General features: G+C 51.9%; 2 protein-coding genes across 3 annotated transcripts in view; both read right to left on the reverse strand.

The window, feature by feature from the left end:
- SH2B2 (SH2B adaptor protein 2) overlaps positions 1-23,482 on the reverse strand; it is a 241,493-nt gene that overhangs the window by 57,515 nt on the left and 160,496 nt on the right. The gene's annotated exons all lie outside the window — the stretch shown is intronic.
- YWHAG (tyrosine 3-monooxygenase/tryptophan 5-monooxygenase activation protein gamma) lies at positions 3,518-22,624 on the reverse strand. Its single transcript, XM_056506927.1, has 2 exons — positions 22,340-22,624; positions 3,518-5,228 (listed from the first exon to the last, which is right to left on the reverse strand). Exons 1-2 carry the CDS (start codon positions 22,424-22,426, stop codon positions 4,572-4,574), a joined length of 744 nt encoding a protein of 247 aa, XP_056362902.1. The 5' UTR covers positions 22,427-22,624; the 3' UTR covers positions 3,518-4,571.

Raw genomic sequence — 23,482 nt, forward strand, 5'->3', positions numbered from 1 at the left:
TGCACCAGGACCAGAGCAGCGGGACGGGGCTGCCTGGGGCCAGAGGGGCCAGCAGGAGACTGTCCGAGCCCTGCCCAGCACTTGGGGTCTGTAACCCAGGGCTCCACAGCCCAGGTGTTCTCATCCCGAGTCTTCACAACCTGGGCTCAGCATCCTGGGGTCAATGTCCCAGAACTTTACACCCTGAGTCTCCCTATCCTGGATATCACACGCCTGGGTCTCCTACATCTCAGCTCTCCATATCCACCTCCAGCATTCTGGGGGTTTATATCCCAGATCTCCAGCATCTCTGGTGTTCATATGCCAGGTCTCCAAAATCCCTGGTTCAGCATTCCAGTTTTCCACAGTCTGGGTCTCCTTCATCCCAGGTGTCTCCAATCCCAGATCTCAGCACAGTGAGCACTCCTTGTCCCTGCTCTCCTACTCTCAGGGTCTCCACATGCCCTATCAGAATATCTGGGGTCTCCTCACCCCAGTGTCACCATCCTGGGATGCTGCATCCCTGAAAAACAAGTACACAAACACCCCTTCGGGTCAGAGAGCAAATAGGGGCTTCATGGGCAAGAACCCACCCCAGCAGTGCAGCCCCTTGAGCCCCAGTCCTGCCCCCCAGTGCTTCCTCTTCTTTCCACCCCATTGTCTTGGGGGCTGAGCTCAGGGGGTAAAGCCTGGGGGGTGAAGGGGGGTTGCAGTCCCGGTGCCATTTGGCCCTGGCTGGCCCCGTGTCCCCTGTGCCCTCCATGCCCTCGGGCCCTGGGCAGGACTGGCCCTACATGGCCGAGGTCAGGCCCACGTCCCCCGATGTTCCCTGATCCATCAAATCCCACTAATCCTCCTGAGTCATCCCGCTGGCAGACGGTGACCCGGGAGGAATCCTGCAGCTGCGAGGCCTCCCGAGCTCGGGGGGCTCCACGTGCCCCCTGCTCCCACCCCCTGCCCGCGGTCTCGGGTGTGATGAGTTTGGCAGGTCTCAGGCGGATACTGGGGATCAATTCCCGATCCCGGTGATCAATTCCTGCTGCCGGGGGTCACGCCTGTGCTTGGGGGAGTTCCCGTGTGTGTGTGAATCGGAGTGTGAGACTTTTCCAGCCCAAGAAGCCCCCGCGGAGCATCCCCGGCCCCCTCCCCTCTCCTGCGGTGACTTTCGCTTCCGAAAAGCGCCGAGCCGGGGGTGGAGGCTGTGGGGATGGGGGTCGGGGTGTCCCCCCTGTATGGGGGTGCTCGGTGAGTCCCCCGCCCTCGTTTCCCAGCCCTCGCCGGGGGTGTCGGTCCCGCAGCCCCGGATCCCTCGCAGGGCGCGTGAGTCAAGGCGCATTTTCTGTTTATAGTTTCCCGGGGAGGGGAGTATTTTTACAGCGTGAGTCACCGCGCGTGTGGCTGCGAGCGGAAAACCATGGGGCAGGGAGGGAGGTGGGAAGGACGGAGGTGGGGGAGCACCCACCCAGCACTCGGGAACCCGCGGGACCCTCCCCACGCCCCCACCGCCCCGCGGGGCGCTCGGAGCCGCCGCAGGGATGCGGATCCAGCAGCAGAGCCCGGCCCGTTCCCGAGCCCCCCCAGCCCACGGAGCCCCCCAGAAAGTCGAGACAGGCGATAACAATTAAGCAGCGCTGACGTCAGATCTGTAAGTTTATTTGCTCAATGTACGACGGCTACATAATGACTCACATTCATGATATTCCATCACTGAGGAAAAACTGCTAAGAATGGTCCGTGTGTGAAATAATTCCTTACAGAAACACGGAGTTGGAAAAATAATCACTGATTAGACCTTAAAAATAGTTCACTGCATAACATGACAAAAAGCACAAACAAAGGCTCATTCAAAGAACACAGTCATTGTTCTCCTACACTGTAATAATTATAATTTCACCATGACGAACACCAGACATTAAGATTAAGCTAACACTGGTGTTTTCTTTTGCTTTTTTTTTTTTTTCCTTTTTAAAAACAAAATCATATATAATTGCATGTCACTATAGCAACATCCATAACAGATCAGTTTGTTACGATCACTATTTGGTAGAGCAAACTTTACCCCCGAAAAAAAAAAAGGAAAGAAAAATAAATTAAAAAACTTTAAAAAATTTTTGAAGACTATTTTGTCATAGGAATACATAACATCTACAGTATAAGTTAATAAATTTCAAGCTACTGTATAGAAATACGACACTAGCATGCACAATATTGTATCAATAGAGTAATGGAGCAGTAATCATTTCACTGGAGAGACAGTATCATAGGCAAGTGCATCTCTTAAAAAATGAAAGAAACCATTCAAGCTGCTTAAAAATCAAGTCCCTGACCCCCACTCCGTTTTTAGCCCTCTTGTGCCATCTCTCCTGCATAAGTTTCCTAAAGCAGCCAGAGCAAAAAGCCAAAAAGAGTAGTAATTATTTGGAGGAAAAAAAGGAAAAAAAAAAAAAAAAAAAAAAAAAAAAGATAGGTTTTGTAATTCCAGTAAATCACTTCCAAATCGTACAGCTGGGCCAACACTGCTCACTGGACACAGGAGTGGATGAGAAGGAGGTCAGAAGCCTAAAGCATCTCCCGGTCCGGCACTGCACAGCCCTCGGCACGGGATGCTGCACCCAAATTCCCGGGGGAGACTCGGAGCAGGGGGAAGCCCGGCCTAAGAAAAGCCTAAAGAAAAGCCTAAAGAAAAGCCGTGCCGGGGTACGGGCGGGGCGGAGGCGCTCCCGGGCAGGCGGGAGGGGCTGGAGCCGTGTCCGCGCCCCCGGGCCGGCAGCGGGAGCGGCGGTGCCGTGTGTGCCTCACACAGTGTGTGTGCCTCACACAGTGTGTGTGCCTCACACAGTGTGTGTGCCTCACCACGATGTGTGTGTGTGCCTCACCACGGTGTGTGTGTGCCTCACCACGGTGTGTGTGTGCCTCACCACCCCGCGCCGTGTGCGGCTGGCTCTGCAGGGGACGGGGAAAGCCTGGTTCCAAAATCAGCGTCACAATCACAACAAGGAACTAAAGCACGAGCGCGGATTCTCCTCACTGCTGGCGCAGCGCTCCCAGCAGTGAACCTCCGACAACCATGGAAAAAAAAATCAAAATCAAAGCTAAACTTACTCAAAATGGGGTAAGTATTACCTGCTAAGCAACTCAGATGCCCCGACTCCCACCCCCGGCCAGATCAGACAGACTCAAAAAGATTTTGCTAAGAAGAGAACTAAGTTCCTGGGCTCCCAATGGTGGATAGAAATGTCTATGATTGTAGCTCTTCCCTTGAGGAATTTCTCTACCAAATTAGTGTCTAAGCTCCTGAAGTTCACTCATTACACCACAAGCTTCCCCAGGAGAAAGGAAAACGCACCCGGCTTCCCTGGTGACAAACAAGGGAGCCCTGGGTGCTGGAGATCTGCTGACAAACCTCATGGTACAGTGGGAGAAAGTCAGGCAGAGTGAAATGGCAGTGCAATCCCTGAGGAAGCAGCTGTGGCACCTTAAATCAGGATGGTCTTTTGAAATACCAAACACAGTACATGACATACAGACCTGAATGCTCTTTTTTTTTAAATTTTTTTTATTGTTTTTTATTTAAGTGGCATTTTTAAGTTTAAACACTTCCCCCTTTGTCTAATTAAGTTCTTAAACCTTTTGCTGTGGACTTAAAATAGTTGAAACAGCCGCTAGCCAAGCACCTGTTAAGCTGTTGACCAAAAAACTAGAGCAGCTTTGATGTTCCTCGGGCGGGCAGTCTTCTTGCCTTGGGCGACACAGAATAGCTAAAGCCAGTCCACAGGCGAGGACTGCTCAGGAAGGCAAGCCAAAAGAACTAGCAAAAGAAAGAAAAACAGACAATCAAAGGCTTGATGTCATATGGCTGTAATGTAGAAATACTGTAAACTGCAATTTAGTGTTAATACTGTAAGCTACCCTAATAAATATCTCAACCAAAAAAAAAAAAAAAACCAACCCAAAAAAAAGAAAAAAAAGAAAAAAAAGAAAAAAAAAAACCAAAAAAGATTGGATGGCCTAAATCCCAGGGCTTTGCAAGCCCCAAATTCTTTAGTTTTGTTGGTTTTATTTTTAATTCCTTCTCAATTTGGGGATTTGCAGCTGCGCCCTGGCAGGCAGAGCGCTGCAGAGAGAGGCCCCGCGTGGTGCGGGCACACGGCACCCGGGCTGCGGAAACAAACGCTCGAAGCCTTACTGGAACCACAGAACTTCCTTTTTTTTTTTTTTTTTTTTTTATGTTTTTGCGTTGCTTTCCTTAAAAACGAGGGCCATTCCATCCACGCAAATTCGTCTTAAAACCCTTTTTTTATTTCTAGCAATAAAGTTAAATTAAAGACAGCTCCACTTGTATTAATAATCTACAGAACAGTCCATATGCCAGTGAGGCTGCTATTCCATACCAGCACAGCCAGCCTGACTTCCACTAGTGGTGTTTTGGCAAAAATGTCAACGAGGCAATCAAAGACAGGTTGTGGGGGGCCTCCCTGGGAAGGTGTCCCCTCCCTTTCCCTCCCCCACCCCGGACCCCCCCCACTCGTGGGAAAAAAATAAAGACTGCAGTAGTTAGCATCAGCGTGCGGCTGCCAGTCCATCGGGGGGGTCTAGTTGTTGCCTTCTCCGCCGTCGTCGTCTTGCTGATCGCTCGTCCAGAGCGTTAGGTTGTCGCGCAGGAGCTGCATGATGAGCGTTGAGTCCTTGTAGGAGTCCTCGTTGAGGGTGTCCAGCTCGGCAATGGCGTCGTCGAAGGCCGTCTTGGCCAGGTGGCAGGCCTGCTCCGGCGCGTTCTGGATCTCGTAGTAGAAAACCGAGTAGTTAAGCGCCAGCCCCAGCCGGATGGGGTGGGTGGGCTGCATGTGCTCCTTGCTGATCTCATGGGCTTCGCTATAGGCCTTCTCCGAGGACTCCACCACGGTCGCCCTCTTCTCCCCGGTGGCCACCTCGGCCAGGTAGCGGTAATAGTCCCCTTTCATCTTCAGGTAGAAGACTTTGCTCTCGTACTGCGTCTCGCTGCAGTTCTTGATCAGGTAGTTGTCCAGCAGGCTCAGCACATCCTGGCACACCGCTTCCAACTCCTTCTCGATCTTCTCGCGGTAGGCGCGGACCATCTCGATCTTCTTCTCGTTGCCATCCGCAGAGGTCTTCTGCTCGATGCTGCTGATGACTCGCCAGGACGAGCGCCGCGCCCCCACCACGTTCTTGTAGGCAACGGACAGCAGGTTCCTCTCTTCGTTGGACAGGGGCTCGTTCAGCTCCGTCACCTGCGTGGAGAGAGCGGGAGAGAAAAGAGACATTTGGGTTAAGCCCCAGCTGTTTGATATTGCCTTCACACCTTCGGGTGTTCCTGTGCATCTCTAGATAGGCAGGAGGAGGCTCTCAAGTCCTGCTCTGCTCCCATCCCAGCAGGAGCCAGCTGGGAAATCATGCTGTGGTCCAGATCCACAAAAGGAGCAGGAGTTGGGTTTTATTTGAGAAGTCAGCATCTTCCAGAATGAGAAAAATCTTCTAGGAAAGACATGCCTTTCACCTGTAGGATGAGAGCTGGACTGGGTGACACAGGGAGAGGGACAGTCAAAGCAAGATGGAGGAGATGGTCCAAGGTTATGAGCTACCAGAGCTACAGGGTGTTCATCTTTTCCACTTCCCACAGCATGAGGAATATGCTTGAGAGACACCCAAAGAATCTCTGAGATGGTACAATCACAACTTCCTCAGGCACCTGCACAGAGGAGGACTTAAAAGCTCACATGGTGAGGGGAAAATCCCCACACTGGATTTTCCTCACGGAGGTTAACAGTGTCACCTGCCTCACGCACCACAAAAACCACAAAAGGATTACAGAGATGATGAGCACAGAGCTCCCTCAGCAGCCTGGGAAGCATCCCTTGGTGTCACAATAATCCCATTCCAGCTCCCACAACACCATCTCTGGCTGCAGCCATCTGGGCAGCACCGTTGGCCAAGACTGCACCAGCTGCCCACCCCAGGTAGGAGAAGCCTTGGAGCACACAGGCCACCACATGGCAGCTGCACATGGCTGCTCCCCTGGGGCAGTTACAGCTGCCAAGTGGCACTCTGAGCCTGGGCATGGCCACTGTCCACTGTCCCTGTTCCCTCAGGACATGTCCCCACCCCACATCCTGGGCACAGTCAGCTGGGAATCAGGCCACCAGAGCAGGAACCTGTGAGCCACCTCACGGCAGTAAAGGATTAGGTAATGGTTTGGATGTGAAAGGCTTCTGCAAACACTGAGTCACTTTCACAAGGATCTGGAAGGACAAGGTTTGCTCTGGGCCAGATAACCACATTTATGGTGGGGGTCAGGAGGCCAAAGGCCCAGCCCAGGACCTCATCTGAATGACCTGGAATGACTCACAGTTGCTCACACCATATTGACCTGCACATTCCAGAACATCCACTCCTCCTGCAGCTCTTCAGCCATGCTCTGTCTAATGTCTCCTCCGAAAACCAGGCTACAGCTATGCCTTGTTTCCCTCACAGCAAGCAGAGTCTCTGATCAGACCCCTCTAGCCCTTTCAAGGCAGAGACAGCAAGCAGACCCTCCACTCTCACCTCGCTGCTGTGCTGCTCCACAGGATGCTCTAGAGCCTGGCAGAGGAACAGCAGACACCCCTTTTCCATATGGCAAAGGGTTTTCCTGTGCAAGCACAACTGCTTCTGCTCCAGGCTAAGAGACAGCGAGGGAGCAGGGAAATGGGTGTCACATTACTGAGGGCAAGATCTCCTGGGACTATCAGCAGCCACCAGCAGCGCAGGACAAAGAGCACAGAGCAGGATGCCAGGGCAGCTCCCAGTGCTCCCGCCCAAGGTAAGCAGGGCAGCAACGCCCGGGCCATCCGGCAGCTCCCAGTGCCAGGCCAACCCTCCCAGTCCCCTGCCAGCCAGGAGAACAGTGACTGTTTAACCACAGGGCCCTGGGATCCCTGTGATATCCTGCTTCCTGCAACCACAATGTGCCCAAACCCCCGTGGTGAGACACTGGCACGCTGGCTCCTGCCTGCCTGCTGCGCTGAGGTCTCTACTCTGCAGTTTTACAGAATGTCTCCCTTCATTCTTCCCTCTCAGTGATACCTGCACAAACAATCAGTAATGATTCTGTGAGTTAAAGACGTCTTTGGGAGTACAACCAAGGTGTCCCCCTGCCCCAGAGCTTCTGGGCTGTCTGTTCTCAGAGATACCAAAGGCTCCATCAAGTTACCTGGGGGTCTTGTCCCACCTAAGCTGCCCTGTTTTGAGAGAGGGATTTGGAACTAGAAACATCCAGAAATCCCAGCCTGAATTATTCTCTTCCAGCTGTAAATGGAGCATCCAACATCAACAGCCATACAAGAGACTCACTGATTCCAAGAGTTTTCTGTCCTGACAGGGGTTGTGGAGATTGATCACCACATGAAATTTTGCTTTTAGCAAGGTGCCCCCTGAGAAGGAACACCAGTTTTGAAGCGAGGAACAAGCAGGTGCCCCCCAGCCACGTCTGCAGATACTCATCACTGCAGGAAGAAGCAGATTTACCTCCTCTCACCAGAAGAGTTTTGCTGGAGGATAGATTTATTAAAACTACAGGGAGTTTCGTGGGATTAGCTTTGCCATAAACATTTTAAATTCGAAGCTATTAAGGATTACGGAGGAAAGTTGCCTGTCAAAATCCTTTCAACAAACTGGCTGACAGATGGAAGGTACACCTGTGGAGACAGCAGATTACCCCAGGGAGCTCACAGGGAACTTGTAAAAGCAGGAAGGGAGCCTTGTTAACCATGTCACTGCTTTCTAGCAGGACTCAGACTCCCAGGAAGGAGCACTGCAGACATGGCCAAGATGTGACATGGGTGGGGACAAGGACCACAGCCCTCAGCACCAGGAGAGGGAAGAGGCTGTAGTCCCACGCATTTCAGCTTGCAATTGAGCTGAGGGAGGAAGAACAGAAAACCATCTGGCTCTTGCATTCCCAGCAGGAAGAAAATGCAAGGTGCCCAGGACACAAGGTATCAGACAGCAGGGTACATTGAGCTGCCCTATCAGAGTCAGAAAAGATGTATCCCAGGTTCAGCTGCCTTTGAGGGCATCTCTGCCCTCAGTCTGCCCAGAGCTGCCTGCTGCCCCTCAGCCAAGAGCCTGCTGCCTGCTCACCTGTGCTGGCATTCCCTGCCACAGCCCCCACACTCCAGACCGTGCAGTCACTGTCACTCTGCTCTTCCCACAGCACTGCACCAGTGCCCATCTCCAGCAGAAACCATTCCAACACCTCTGCACCAGCCTGTCACATGGGGCTGTGCCTTCTCTGTAGCCTATGATGGCCAAATAAATGCTGGCTTTTTTCTCTTACACTGCAGGAGACTGAAACAAAGTGAGTTCAATCAAGCCACAGGCTAAACAGCAGGTTCTGATACACCCAGTGTGTAGCATTGCACTGAATGCCTCTGATGTAACATCAAATAAGGGCAATATCCTTCATCAGGCCTGGATGTAGCAGTCACATTATGGAAGGACAGAACCTTCTCCCTTCTTAACTCAGACCCTGAAGGGGTCTCAGCTCCCTGAAGAAGGGCAGTACTGATGCCATTTTCAGCATTGTTACATGGAGTCATGTATTGATTTGGAATTGGAAGGGCTTGGCAGGAGCACAGAGACATTAGCTGGAGTCTACCTGCTCTTTGGGACGTCACTTTGGAGTTTTACTTTCCTGGCTGCCAGCAGAGAACTGCAGAATTTGCTCTGCAAATCTCAGCAACTGTCCAGCCTCATCTCACTCTTGTGCCCACAGAGACTGGGGAGAGGGGCAGGAGATGCATGAGCCTGAAATGGAGTCCAGTCCTGGATGTGGCATAAACAGCCAAGGACAAGGAGCTGATCCATGTGGTGGAAATTTCATAGAGGAAAGTCTTTTAGCTATTTGGGGGGGAAAAAAAAAAAAAAAAAAGAAAAAGTAGGGAGAACACACCTGCCAGGAGCAGACTGCACAAGGACACCCAGGCACCTAGGGAGTGCAGGGAGCTTGGCATGAGCAGCCCATGCTGCCAGGCTCTGACTGGGAGGCATGTTCCATCACCAAGCTGGAGGACACTGCCAGTTCCAGTCTCACCAGTTCTCTGATGGCACAGTGTCTGCAGCACCAAGACTCAAGTGCCCTTAAGCCATGGGGAAACTCCATGAGCTCACATTGGACAAAAATTACTGGAAGTTTAAGGTTTATACTGTTTGGGAGAACAGAGGCTTGTACAAATCCAAGCCCTCTGATTTGCAACAGAGCACTGCAGAGGCGGCACCATCTCTGGGAAGGTTTTTCCTGATTTCTCCACTACAGCTGGAGCTCTGACTCAGCACCCTGCCCAAACCCTGGCAGGCTCCTGGCATGCCCGAGGATCACATTGCAGCCAGGCAAGGTTCAGCCTCATGAGGAGAGGCCAGGGAGCAAGCAAAACTTCACCTGCCCTAATATCAAGGTATGTAAACTCCAAAAGCCCAAGGGTTGGTTCTACCTTCCTTCTGGAAGTATCCCTATTAACAGGCTTTGATGAGACCCATGGGGAAGGTTTGCTCCTAGAGAACAGCAAGTTAGGTCAGTTAGGGGCTTATTCCAGGACTCCCATCCTCCACTTCTCACTTTGCATGAGTAGGTCTGAGTAGACATCCAGGAAATTATCATTTCTGAGGTCCCTTCAGTGACTGCAGTGAAGATCCATCACAGGACATAATTCTACCTGTTTATCCTTGCACACTTTTCACTTAGTTTGATAATTAAGTGCCCACCCATTTACTGCTTCTGTCTGGCTTTGATGTCTTATCTTCAACCAGACAGCACTGGCAAGCTGACAGGACCCAGAGATCCTTCCCTGGGGAATACCATCAACATCTGACAGTTTAACCCATGTTATAAATCTCAACACTTGCTCTTCTTATTGCCTAAAAGAGAATCCGAGTCCTTCAAGGCATCAGACAGCTACAAAAGAGCGAAACTTTCCTGGAGAGACAGAGACAGCCATGAGAACTTCAAACTGTTCACTGAGAACAGCTTTTAAAGATCACCAGAGCTCCTCTCCCACCAGGATACACAACATCCATCTCCCCTGCAGCACTCATGCTTCCTGTTCTATCTACAGCTCCTGAACCATGTAATTAAGTTTGTTATCTCTCCACACAAACCCTAGCAAGAGCCTTGTTTTCCTTCACATGCAGCTCCTTAGTCTGAGCTCTGGCCTGAAGGTCCCTTTCTCTGTTTCATTTTTTGAAAGGCAAATGTGCTTTTGAAACAATGTTCTGACCAAGTACAACCACTGAAATTCCTTCTTGGTAAGGGGAGTAACCAGCAGACAACCCCTTTTTTTAGCAAGCAGCTAAAAAAGGTCACAATACCTGCAGACATGTCACCTTTCTCCCATCCCCAGCTGCTGTTTCATGCTGGGACCCCACCACTCATGTGCAGCGACAAGAGGACACAGCCTCAGGCTGTGCCAGGGGAGGTTCAGGTTGGACATCAGGAAGAATTTCTTCACAGAAAGGAATGTCAGGCATTGAAGGGGCTGCCCAGGGAGTTGGTGGACTCCCCACCCCTGGAAGTATTTGAGAAATGACTGGACATGGCACTAAGTGCTCTGGTCTGGCTGACAAGGTGGTGACTGGTTAAAGGCTGGACTCTGTAACCTCAGAGGTCTTTTCCAACCTTAATGATTCTGTGACAAGGTCACCTTCAGCAGCACAAGTGCTGTCATTTTGGAAGGTCATGACTGATAGACTGCCTGCTTTTTTCTGTCCCCAGCTCGCCCTAACTTGAAGAAATGGCTGCCCTCAAGCACATGAAATTGTCACCATGACCCAGCAGTCTGGTGAGAGTCACGACTCGATGTCACACAACCTCACCAAGAACAGCTTCTCCCCAAGCACCACAGCGAGCTGTCCTACAACTCCATCACAGCAGTCACAAAGATGCTTTTCTTAAGCACTGTCCTACTTTGGTGAAGTAGGCGTGTGTTAAACCAGACCTAAATCTAAAATGTTACCAGATTGGTTTGGGTTCTTTTCCCTGTTGCCTTGCCTTCGCCCCCATGTCACACTTCCAAAGTGGAAGTCACACCATTACTGCTTCTCTCCTTGCTGACCCCTTCCCCTGTCCTCTGCTTGTGTTTTAACTCAGAGTGGCCAGGGGGGTTTTGGGCTGTAGGTTGAACCCTTCCTCTCATCCCAGAAAAGACCAAAAAAACTCATGTGCAGGCTGTGGGTAGACACAAGTTCCCCACTGCCTTCTCCTTTGCCTGTTTCAGTATGAATAATCACCTGCTAGTTCCCGTTTTCTAAGCTCGCAGGGCCAGTTCACATCACAGGACAGCAGCTGAGGGCACATGGGATGGTTCTGGCATTACATTTCAAATTGCCTCAAGGACCAGTGTCTGCAGAGAACTGTTTATTGCTTGTAGCCCAACTGCATCTCAGAGGCTACTCAGGCACTCCAGACACCAATTAGGATTTCTGCATGTTCCTACACTTAACAGCAGCTTTCATCCCACTCTGCAGCCTTTATTACTTAAGGCAACTTTGAACCACCCAAGACAAAGTCTTCAAACTGGGAGATGTGGAAACCAAGAGCTCATTTATTTCGTTGGCCTTTGTAGCTTAATAACTACATGTGCTCACACTGCATTCAGGTTTGATCAGTCCTTGGAGCCTGCAGAGCTCCTACTCCAGTTTCAGTGTGGCCATCATGGATTTCAGTTAGAGAAAAAGCATATTTTAGCTATTTGGGTCATACTTGCACATGAAAGGTTGAAGGGAGCCAAGGTGAGAAAACCAGTAAGAGGAGCAGAGCCCTGAGCTGCTCCATTCAGTGTCTGGCAGCAGCATTCCCTGTACCACCCCTTATCTGCAGCACTGCAGTTCCAACACTTGGTCTAACGACTCTGGGTTCTTTTCCACTACAGAACACCTGGCTGCCATCGATTTGTGTCTCTGACTTCTTCTGCAGCTTGAGATAAGGCAAACACGAGGGAGCATCTGTCTGCCGTGGCTATTGTGGACAGAGTAGCCCAGACACATCCCAGTAACCAACTGGAAGGAAAAACCCCAGCCTCCCAGTTTTGTGTATGTTCAAGTGTTCTACAAGCAAACGCTCAAGGAGCCACAAACCATTTCTGAGTTAGCATTGCAAAGTCCTGTGGCAGGGAGCTGCTCTTCTAGCCAGCATGTGCTTTTCGAGCCAGGAAGGAATTATGCTCAAGTTTTCTTGTTTTCCTTATTAGCACCCTGATTCCCATGAGGTTTACTGACAGGGTATTAAACAAGATGAAAACTGGCAGTAGGAAAACTTGTTTCAGCATCTTGCTGCCACTACCTGCCTTGCACTTATTAAAAACTCTCAGGGAAAATGATCCACCTCTGTTGGCCTAGTGCCTTCCAGCCACCAGATGGAGAGAGCAGCAAGTCCAGCCACATCAGTCCCAGCATTTCAGGGGATTGTCACTCAGGGCTCGTCACACCATCTCTGGCAGATGGGATACCAGCACCTTTGCCTGCTGACTACAAAGCAACAGAAGGGATGCCAAGCTATTTCTTCCCCAGGATATGGCAGGCTGGCAGCATCATCTGCCCACTGCTGTGTTGTGAGTGCCTCAGCAGCAGCCCAGCATCATCACCACCCTTCTCCATCACCCAATAGCTTGGGGAGCTCTCCTGCCTCAGATTATCTGCTGTTCCCTGCTCACAGGCCTGTTCTCCAAGCTCTCTGCTAAGCACATGAATACCAGTGCCACAGTGTGCCACTGCTGTTGAGAGCTCAGATGTACCCCCGGAGCTCACAGCTGATCCACTGATCCTTCTGGATGGAGAATGACAATTCATGGTTGATATAGGCTCTTCTGGGCTGTACTAAGCTTTTCCAGGTGAGAGCTGAAGAGCTCTTCAAGAGTAACTGCAGCTCTTTCCTCAGAAGAATTTCTGTACAACTTTAAAGACTTGGGGTTTTAAATTTCTGTCTAAGCATTATTCCTCAGAAGATTCCATCTACTCACAGGCTTTTGAGCTGAAGCAGCCATTCACAGGACAGCCACTGGACCTTTCTAGGAGTCTTGAAACTTGGTCCACGCAGAAGATATTTTTTTTCTTTCCAATTCATGGTAAAACAAACCCAAGCTAGATATATTTCAGGGACTCTCTAGATAAATGCACCAAGTTTCATGTGGGGAGGGTGTTTAGTGCTGCTGGGAGCATTAGCTGCTTAAAGATTTACCTCACAGCTTCCAAGGGTACTAATCTGGCTCAGATCTTAGTGCTTTCCTGCTCACCTCCAGCCCCAGTGCCAGGCAGTAAGAATCCTGCCACCAGATCATCAAATCCTTCACAGAGCATCAAGTGCCAGGGCTTGTCCTTAATCAGGGGCTCAAAAAATGCCTGTGCCCATGACCTCTACACAGTTGAGCCAAGTGGAGAGAAAAGACATGATGTGCCATGGGCAGGCCACCTCAAGGCTGAGAGCAGGTTCTAGTTGCTGGGAGAGTGTTCCCAGGTCTGCTGGAGCAGGATGAACTGGGCAATTCCTGTCTGTTGGCATGGCTTCCTTTGGCACAGCAGAGACAAAGTGCTGCTCCAAAGGGTGAAATGGGAGATGCTGCAGCCATGCAAAACCCCCTGCAGTGAGCATGTACATTTTTAGCTGCTCCATGTCACTTCCCTAAACACTTTGGGAACACCTGGTTGTTGCACATCAAGGTAAGATTCTGGAAATATTGAAAAAAAGCACCTCACAAGATTTTTGCTCTAGGTCTCTTGGTCTGCAGATCTAGCAGCTCCTTGGTGTCTCAAACATGTTTTACCAGATTAAGCAAGAGACTTCTCAGAACACCCAGGTGAATTCCTGCATGCCAGCTCCACGATAGGTTTAATTTCTGCATCACTGAGTAAGGTGATTATCCCTCCAGATGTACTTTACCCTCCCACTGCTTTGGGGATTTCAGGCTTGATCTTACACACCTCTAGCAAAGGCAATTTTATTTAATTTCTTAAATGAACTTGCAGAACAGAAGGAAGTCAAGTTTTTGCTCTGGCAGCTTTCTGGAGCATTGCAACCCATTAAACTACAAGGAGGGTCACTTTACTATCCTAGATCAAATTGTTGAACTCCCCTTGCCTGGCTCCAGCCATCTCCCAGCCTCTTCTGAAGCCCAAGGGACTCCCACCACAGATGTGATCTCAGTTCATCACAGGTGACAGAATCTTTCAGGTGCCAATACCATCTTGACACCACCAAATGCAAGAAGCCAAGCTCCAAACTTCTAACTAATGAAATATTCATCCCATGTAACAAAGCCCAACAGCATAAACAGGCAAAGCTCCAACGCCTGCCCCAGCTGGGTGTAAATCAAAAGCTGTTAATCTCCCCCAAGTTCTCATTCACTGCTGAACACCAAGCATTAGCCTTTTACAAGCACAGATCTCCTACAGCAATTGCTGAGCGTGTCTGTTAGCACATGGCACAGCAACAGCTTCTCCACCTACTATTAATAAACTTTATGCTGCTGAGCACCACAACTGTCCAAACAACATGTCCATCAGCAGCCTCGTTAGCACTGAAGCTGAGACCTCTCAGTGGTGTTTTTCTAGAGCCCTGCTGAAACCATCTCAGAGAGGAGTGAGAAGCAGACTCGAAGGCCAAGTAGCTTTGCTTGGTACGTAAGCAAAGACATCCCAAGCAAGCCAACCCATCTAGCGAGATCAGAGGGAATTTGCAAACAATTAAGGAATGGTTTGCACTTGGAATCCCTGCAGACTCGCTCGTCCAAGTGCAGCTGCCTCAAACACCCATAGACGGACTCAATTCCAACATCTCCTTTCTAGAAGAAAAACATTAAGTACTCTAATCCTTAATCTGGGGATCACTTTAAGGGAATCTCACGCCATCAGCAGTGACATGTTCTCTAGTTACTCTCCTACTGCAATTAACTAATGCACTGCCCCTGGTCACTAGATCACTAGCTTGGGGCCAAAAATCAGGTTTGTTTAGTATCTAATTGAGCGTGTACTGGGTCACATCCAAGGCTAAATGTGACTAAATCTAGGTTAGCACAGAAAAACCTGAAACTGGGGGAAGTTTGCCCTTAAATAGGCAGACAAAGGCTTTTGTTTTGCCAGCTATACGAAGGCTTTGCTTTTGATAGACAGTCTTGTCAGTGTTCCCTGCAGCCCAAGAATTGCTGCCTCATCATTTCAGCTCCATTTTCCACAATTTACCATTTCTGAGCTTTTCCAGATTACACCAAGATAACCAGCAGTGCAACCAGCATGAGACTGCTGGGTGAAGATCAATCCTTATGATTTACCAGCCCCAGCTGCTCCCAGGGCTGCAGCCCACAGGAGGGACCAGAAAGATACAGCAGCTCAGCCTCACTGTCATTGTGCATTCAGAAAAGATGGACAAAGCCGTGCTGTTGCTAAGCTCCTCCCCCAGGCATGCTCCCCACCCAGTCACGGGTGGGAATCCCACATCCTGACATCTGGATTTTGGAGCAGTCAGGCCTCTTACTTAAAAAAATAAATAAATTTAAACAGCAGAATGAAAGTAATTTTGTCCCCATTTTTCTTCATTTTAGGCTGGGAGGTAGGACTTTACTCATTCAATCAAGCAGCCAGAGGAAAAAAAACAGTCCCACAAAGCCATTTCATTTCCATAAGGAAAGAAGAGTTGCCCCAGCTTCAATGACCAAAAGCTGCACGGCAGAAGCACAGGCAGAGCCTGGCAGCCAACAGCCATGGCAGAATGTTTTATCTCAATGCCACCAGCATAAAACCAGCCACCATCATTTATCTGGACAGCTTCTTCAAGTCAAGCCAAAGACTTCAGAGGCTGAAAGACAAAGCCACCCAAGATCCAGCACAGTGACCAATCCATTGCTATTTCCCCTTGTTTCAGCTGGTTTCCAGGCTATCACTACCCAGCAGTGACTATCACTAATCAAATCGAGTCAATACTTATGTTTTCACTCAATTTTTTCTTCCCAGCAAGGCAGCTGCCATTTTCCAGAAATGGCAGTTACCATTTCTCTGCAGTGATGTGAATCTAACACTGGGGAGCAAGACTTCAGCTAAGGACCAGTTAGATTAGCTATCCTTTCGGTAAAGAGCAGAAGGCTTTCAGCTTTCCAGAAGGAAAAGACAAAGTGAAGGAAAGAAGGTCCAAGCTGGCTCCACAAAAATACTCCTCACAGAGCTTTGGAAAAATCTGACATGAGCTGCAGAGCACTGAAGCATAGAACACCTGGAAGCATCAGGGTGCAGCTGCCCAGAGACAACCTCAGCCCTGCATCACAGCTTTGCCACAGTGAGGTGGAAGATGATGCCTGAATCCTATCAAGACTGTCAATGGAGAAAGGCTTGGGAAACCAGGCAAATCCTGTTCCACTGGGCTTTGTACAGCACTTATTCTAATATGCATTCACATTTTGCTGGCAGCTCAGGAGGCTGAACATGGCAGAAAAGCACAAGGCAGAGTCCTAAATGTCTCAGGCATTGACCCATCTGAGGAAAAGCTCCCTCAGGTCAGACTGGAGGCATTTTCCAATGCCTCTTTCCCTGTTCCTGCCTCTGAAGAGCCTGGGACACAGAGCAGCCAGCTCTGGTCTGAACTAGTCTGACAGTCCTCATGGCTCTTCCCTGCCAGACTGGAATTGAGCTCCCAACACACCACTCACCTCTGCCAAGGAAAAAGCAGCACCAACAAGTTGAGCAGCGCTCCAGATCCAAGGACACATCTGAGCTCAGACAAAGCCACCTCCCAAAAGGCAGCTGATTACTCAAGCACTAGCAGTTGGGACACACAAAAGCTTGGATTCTTTATTTTTCCTAAATACGTATCCTTGCACACAACTCCTGTGCATGTTTTACTTGGCATGAAGGTGCTCCAAAAGAAGCTCAAGAGTTCAGTCATGAAGTTGGTGCATTAGGCCCTGCCAGATGTGTCACCATCCATGGAGGTTTCTCCAGATGTCAGGTCATGGCTACCACTCTCCTCCCCAGCCCCTGTTCCATCAGCTGGACCCTGAGCCATGCTTCTCCTTCTGTCCTGAAGAGCAACAGCTAGTTGATCCAATTTCCAGCTACAAGCCTACAGAGGTAGTAGAAATACCAGGCTTTAAAAAATCCTTGTCCTTAGGATTGTGATCTTGGGGTCACTCACCAGCCTGGGAACAAGACTCAGGCTCCCCCATAGGCTAATGGGGACCATCAGGTCATTTATGCTCCACCTCCCTGATCTTAAGCTTAGCAAGGCTGAGGCTGCTTATTCCTACTTGGAAAGCCAAGCTGAGCATGCTCCTGAGCAGCACTAATGCTTCTGGCCCAGGCACAAGAGAAGCGGTTCAATAATACATATTACTGAAGAAGAGGAAAAAGTATGATGGGGATCCTCAAATTAAGGAAAATCTTAATTCTACCAGCTGTAGAAGCTGAGGAAGAACCATGTTTTTAATCTCCCTGATCAGAAACCATACCCCAGCTGCAGGAGGCAGAAGGATACCCCTCAGTTATGTGGATAACCCTCTTGAAAGCACTGTCCAGAACATCCATGAGAACCACCAAGAGGATGCCAAAGACATCAGCCAGTTGCCAAGAACAGTGTATGTACCCCTGGAGTTTTCAATCCAGGGAACATTTCTGGAGCTGAAGTTGGTTGTCCCTCAATTGCTGTTCCTGAGAATTCCAGCAAGCCCAAGTACACATCCTCACTGTCCAAAGAGTTTATTCCAGAGAGCAACTTTGGGATGTGCTGGTGAACACAGCTGGGGCAGACAGGGCTTATCCACTGACATTATGAAGATTATTTGGTGTACTAAAACAACTGAATCTCCTGTGAACCAGCCATCTTTTTACACAAGAAGCAGCAAATAAAGGTGGTTGAAAAAAATTTAATTGATCAAGACAATTCCCACCAATCTTGTTGCACTTTCATGGTTAGATATCATCCAAGAGATCTACTCACTAAACTCAAATAATCCAGGGGTTCATGGAGAGCCCTTGCCCAAGTTTCACTGTTTCTATGCCCCCAGGTACAATTCAACTGCTATATTCTCCATCACAGTATCAGTATTACTTTTGTTTAGTTCAAGAAGAGCTATTTTGGGTCAAATCCACAATGGCTGCTACACTTGGCCAGCTAAGAAACCCAACATGGTCTCGTCAATCAGTGACTTTTCCCAAATGGACTAAATAAGAACTCACAGGAGCTAAAAGAAAAAAATTAACAGCTTGATCTGCTGAAGACTGGCCAGTTACTGGAAGCAGTGTCCACTGCACTCACATACAGGACTACCTATCTGTGGCTTGGGTGCAGATGTGACCCAGGCTACTGCTACGAGGTCCAAATCACACAGAGACAACCCCACACTGTGAACTGCTACAAGGTCAGAAGGACAGGAGCTCCTGACAGCCACCATCCTGCCCTGACCCCACAGACCTCCAGGAAGGAAGTGGCCATGAGTCAGGCTGTCTGCAATCCCCACCAGTGGTCTGGAGGCACCGTGGGGCTGGGCAGCATTCAAGCTGCCTGCACAAGAGCATCAATGCTGCCATTAGATGCCAACAGCTAATGACTGCACCATCCACCTTGGCACTGGGAATGGTTTCTCCAGAGCCTTCCCCAGCTCCCCTGGGAAGTGCTACTACAGCAGCTCGCACTCCTTGGTCCCCTCCCACCATCACAGATGGCCTGCCCAGCACTCCTCCTGGAGAAGCCTTTCCACACCACCCTTTTGTCTGTGTACACTGCGAGCAGAAAGCAGCTAATCATCACTGCTCTGCTCCCTGGGGACTCTCCAGATAGGATGGATTTGTGTTATTAGCCCTTTTTCCAAGGGTGAGCCTGCTGCCTGTGTGAAGCCTTGCCATCAGCATTGATATGGATGTGAGGGATGATAACCTGCCCAGCTGGTGACCATCATGGGAGAAGCCCACATACCCTGTGCCAGGGAAGGCCTGCAATTCCCCATCCTCACGCTCCTCCTCCACCCACAATGGCCATTTACTGCACCAAGCTGAGGTGTCTAAAGCTTGGAGCAGCCATCTGCTTTCCAGCATCTCCAACATTCCCCCCTCCACACCCACACTTGGTGGTCCTTGCATACAGAGGTCAGGCCCCCAAAGCTAAGCAGTCAGCCCTCTCACAGGGGCCAGCCCCACATCTACACCATACATAGGTGCAGTGCAATCATTCTCCCCACACACTTTTAAAATATTACTTATTTCCTGCATAAGTTATTGCAATCATCTTGCTCATTCACCTGCACATCCCCTCGACAGAAAGGTCTGAGGGGAGCACGTGCTCTGCTCCCTGGGCAGTGCTGGCAGGGGCTTGGCAGGGCTCCCAGCTCCGGAAAGCCTCCAGCAGCACCGCTCTCCCCAGCTAATGGGTATCGATCCCCAGCCCTGGCATGGGCTCGGACAGTAAAGCTCTTCCTGAAGCTGAACCACACAAAAATGCATCCTGCTCCAACCACCAGCAATATGGGAAGTGAAACTCCAGCAAGAAAGCCCAAGGCCAGTGTCTGATCACTGACCACCCTGGGGACCAGCAGAGAGTTTTCCTGTCTCCCAACTGATAGGGCTGATGGTACTCCCAGACAGCACTTAGGAGATAAGGGACATGACCAAGGTCATGAAGACATACCCTGGATCGATGGGCCCAGCCCTGCACCCTTCCTGGGTGTGGCATCACCTTCTGATCCCTCTGGTAGGTAAGGGAACCACCTGGTGTGTTTTCAGAGTCCCCCAGTAAACCTGCCCCTTTTGGGGCTGAAGGAGCAATCCTGCTCCTGCAGCAGCAACATAATTGCAGGTAGCAATTAGGGGCACTGGCAGCTAGCACTTGTAAGAAGGAAGGAGCTAGAAATCATATATAAATAGTATTTTTGAGAAACTATTGCGACCCCAGACATCACTGGATGAATCAGCAGACAGCAAGAACCCCAGCAGACCATTTCCATTTTTAACCATTAACACAGCAGCCATTCAGCACAGGTTCCCAAGCAGACAGGGCTGAGGCTGAACAACCCACCCAGCTGCCCCATGTGAGGCAGCCACCAAAATGCAACGGCGAGATGAAGCTGCAGGAAAACGAGCCTCTTTTATACCCATCATTGCCACGACAGGTTTGAAAGGAGAAGCATCCAGCATTTGTCAGCAGGGTGCCAGGGAGGGCTAGGTTTGGAGGGCAGGAAGGCTCTGCATCACCTTCGCTAGGCGCAGCCCGCATGCTCTCTGCTACCGCCTGGGTGCATTGCAGCTTGGACCATGGCATATGACATCACTAGGCGTTGCTACGGAAATGAGTGCGAGGTCATCAGCCTCCCGCACAGCCGGGGCTGGGGGCTGGGCAGCGCACGGGGACGGGGATAACCGGCTGGGACACGGCTGGGACCTGCCCGTGGCCGCCGCACCGGCCGCGCAGAGCCGGGGCAGCGCGGAGCAGAAAGGAAGAACAAAGCTCTGCCTTTTGTTTGCTGGTGAAGGGAGGCGTCAGCGCTCCCGCTGGGGATCGTTTCCTTACGGCCAAGCTACCCGGTAGCTGATAAGAGGCATTAGCCCGGGTTACTGTTTCACCAGGGCCCGTAAGGGCTGGAAGGGAAAAAAAATCACATATATGAGCTCTTAACAACGCCTGGGGTTCAAGCACCAAGCCCGGGGAAGCAGGCGAAGAGAAATTCACAGTGCAACACGGCTGTGAGTCCCGGGCATATCCCTGCTGGCTTTGTCACAGTGGCTGTATTATCCGTAGGAAATGAGCTGTAGGATCTGCTCACACAGCAGGCTTTGCTTTAAAATGAATAGATGCCGCTATCAGAAAATGGTATAAAAGCCACAGTGCAGCAGAGGGACAGCCCGGCTGGTTTAATGTGATAATATCTCGCTCCGATTATCCGTATTTCATTCCTTGATAAGACATCTCCTCCCTCCCTGGGCTCGGGCTGTGACAGTTTAGTCTGTTTGATAAATGCAAGGTTATTGACAAAATGGTGCAATATGGGCAAACAGAGCTGCACCCACGGCAGACTGCGACATTACCAGATCGGCATTCACTTTTCATCAGCTGGGGAGGACACCCCAGCTCCCAGCAAAGGTTCAGACCTGACTAAGAAGACAAACATAAAGAACAGTTTTCCCCTTTAAAGCACCCCCTCCCTCCCTCCACCCAGTCTAGCCTCTCTGCAATATGACAAATGCAGAATCTTCTGGAATGACTTGATCCTGCCTCCCACGATTGCTTTGTTTGCAAGATCAGATCAGAGATATGTTTTTTTTTCCCTTCTTATATTGTCAAAATGTCAGTATTGAAGGGGAGCGTTCAGTGTCACAAATCAGATCAGCCTGCTATATGCAGAGTCTTTATTTTAAGAGCGTGAAATGAATACAACATGACTCAATTCATAAATCTCCAACCAAGAGCAGTAAAAATAAGAGCTTTGACAGTGAAAGGGCTCCCGATCTTTGGGGTCAGGGGCACACACCAGCCCCGGCGACCACGCGTGGGAAGGGATGCACAGTGAGGCATTTCGGCAGCGGGGAGAGGTGTGAACACAACCCCCCCACAGCGGGTCCCCCCTGCCTCGCCCCCCGGTGCCCCGAGCCGGTGTGACCCCCCCGGGCAGCGCTGCACCCCCGGGCTGCTCCTCTGCCCCGCCACGCTGAGGCACGGTGGGGAGGGGGACACGGGAGGGGAGCCTGGGGTGGGGGGCGAGGAGAAATGCGGCTGGAAGGTGATGTGGGGGGCTGCAGGGATGCGGAGGGAACGCGTTCTAAGGTAGAGAGGATGTGGGGGTGCTATAGGGCAGGGGAGGGGGGTGCGTGGGACTGGGTAGGGGCAGCAGGGCAGAGGGGCGGGGGGGCAAAGCGCGGGGGTTCAGAGTAGGGGGAGAAGGGGGGGCGGCTCTAGGGCAGAGAGGGGAGATGTGTAGGACTGGGTGGGGGCCCCGGAATAAGGGAGAAGATGTGGGGGGGGGTGTTTAGGGCAGGAGAGAGCGATGCGTGGGGCTGGATGCGAGCCCCAGAACAGGCGGGAGATGTGGGGCGGGGGCTGTAGGAGAGGTTGGGGCCCCATAGCAGGGGAGGGGATGCGCTGGGGGGGCTCTAAGGCAGGAGACGGGGGTCAGGAAAAAGCAAGGTAACCCCGGATCGGGAAAAGCGGCGGGAGCGGACTGAGCTGGGGGTGTCGGAAGGCGAGGGAGCGGGGCCCTCGCACCCCCGCGGCCGAGCCCAGCACCCACCGCAGGAACACGCGGGAAGGGCGAGGGCAGCGCGGCCCCGGCGCGGCAGGAGGAGGCTGTGTGTGTGTGTGCGTGTGTTTGTGTGTGTGTGGGGAGCGCGACGGCCGCGGGACGGGACTCACGTTCTTCATGGCGGCCGCCATGTCGTCGTATCGCTCGGCTTGCTCGGCCAGCCGGGCCTTCTGCACCAGCTGCTCGCGGTCCACCATCTTCGCGGGGTCCGGGGGGCAGAGGGGCGAAGGAGGCTGCGGGCTCCGGGAGGAGGAGGAGGAAGGAGGAGGAAAAGGAGGACGAGGAGGGCGCGGCGGTCTCGGCGCTGCTGCGGCTGAGGCGGCGGCGGCGGCGGCTGCGCCCGGTGCTGTGCGCGCGCCGCGGGCCACCACAACCCCCCTGCGCGCGCCCCGCCCCGCCCCGCCCCTCCCTCGCCGCCCCGCCCACCTCCCGCCCGCAGGGGCACGAAGGGAGATGAAGTCCTCAGCTGCGGGAGCGTCTGTGGGTTCATGCAGCCCAGCCCTTCCCTCCAGGACTACACCTCCCGTCGTACCCCGCGCCAAGGCCCCGCCCCCTCGCCCCCCTGGGCCCCGCCTGTGCTGATTCACCGGGGCCCGGCCCGGGTGGGCCGCGGAGGGCGCGGCCCGTGCCGGGGGAGCGGGGGGGCGGCGGGAGGCACCGTGGGACGGGCGGGCCCGGGAGGGACCTGCGGGACAGCGCCGGGCACGGGCCCAGGCGGGGCAGGGGTCCACGCGCCCTCACAGCCTGGTCCCGCTCGTGGCCCGGGAGCCATTGGCAGCATGGACACGCTCAGGGCGTGGGCGCTCCCACAGCCCAGCGCACCCGCAGGCTGGGCTGGCGCAGAGCGGGCTCAGTCATAGGCCAGGCCCGCTCAGAGCCCGCACACACCGCACCAGCCCGTCCTCACCGCGCCCACTCCTAAACCAGGCCCACGCAGCCCACTCACAGCCCGTGTCCACTCATAGCCCATGGTCACTCACAGCCCAGGGTCACTCACAGCCCACACACAGCCCATGCCCACTCATAGCCCATGGTCACTCACAGCCGAGGGTCACTCACAGCCCAGGGTCACTCACAGCCCACTCACAGCCCATGCCCACTCATAGCCCATGGTCACTCACAGCCGAGGGTCACTCACAGCCCACTCACAGCCCATGCCCACTCATAGCCCATGGTCACTCACAGCTTGGACCCACCCACAGTGGTCCCACTCGTGACCAGACCCACTCATGGCCCTGCCCCACTCACATCCT

This window comes from Oenanthe melanoleuca, chromosome 19 (assembly GCF_029582105.1).
Source record: "Oenanthe melanoleuca isolate GR-GAL-2019-014 chromosome 19, OMel1.0, whole genome shotgun sequence".
Classification (NCBI taxonomy): Eukaryota; Metazoa; Chordata; class Aves; order Passeriformes; family Muscicapidae; genus Oenanthe; species Oenanthe melanoleuca.

Bases quoted from the DNA above. Each gene is read 5' to 3' on its own strand.
- YWHAG (XM_056506927.1), bottom strand. From the start codon at position 22,426: ATGGTGGACCGCGAGCAGCTGGTGCAGAAGGCCCGGCTGGCCGAGCAA. The intron at 5,229-22,339 runs GTGAGTCCCGTC...CTCTCCACGCAG, and splicing joins TGGCGGCCGCCATGAAGAAC to GTGACGGAGCTGAACGAGCC.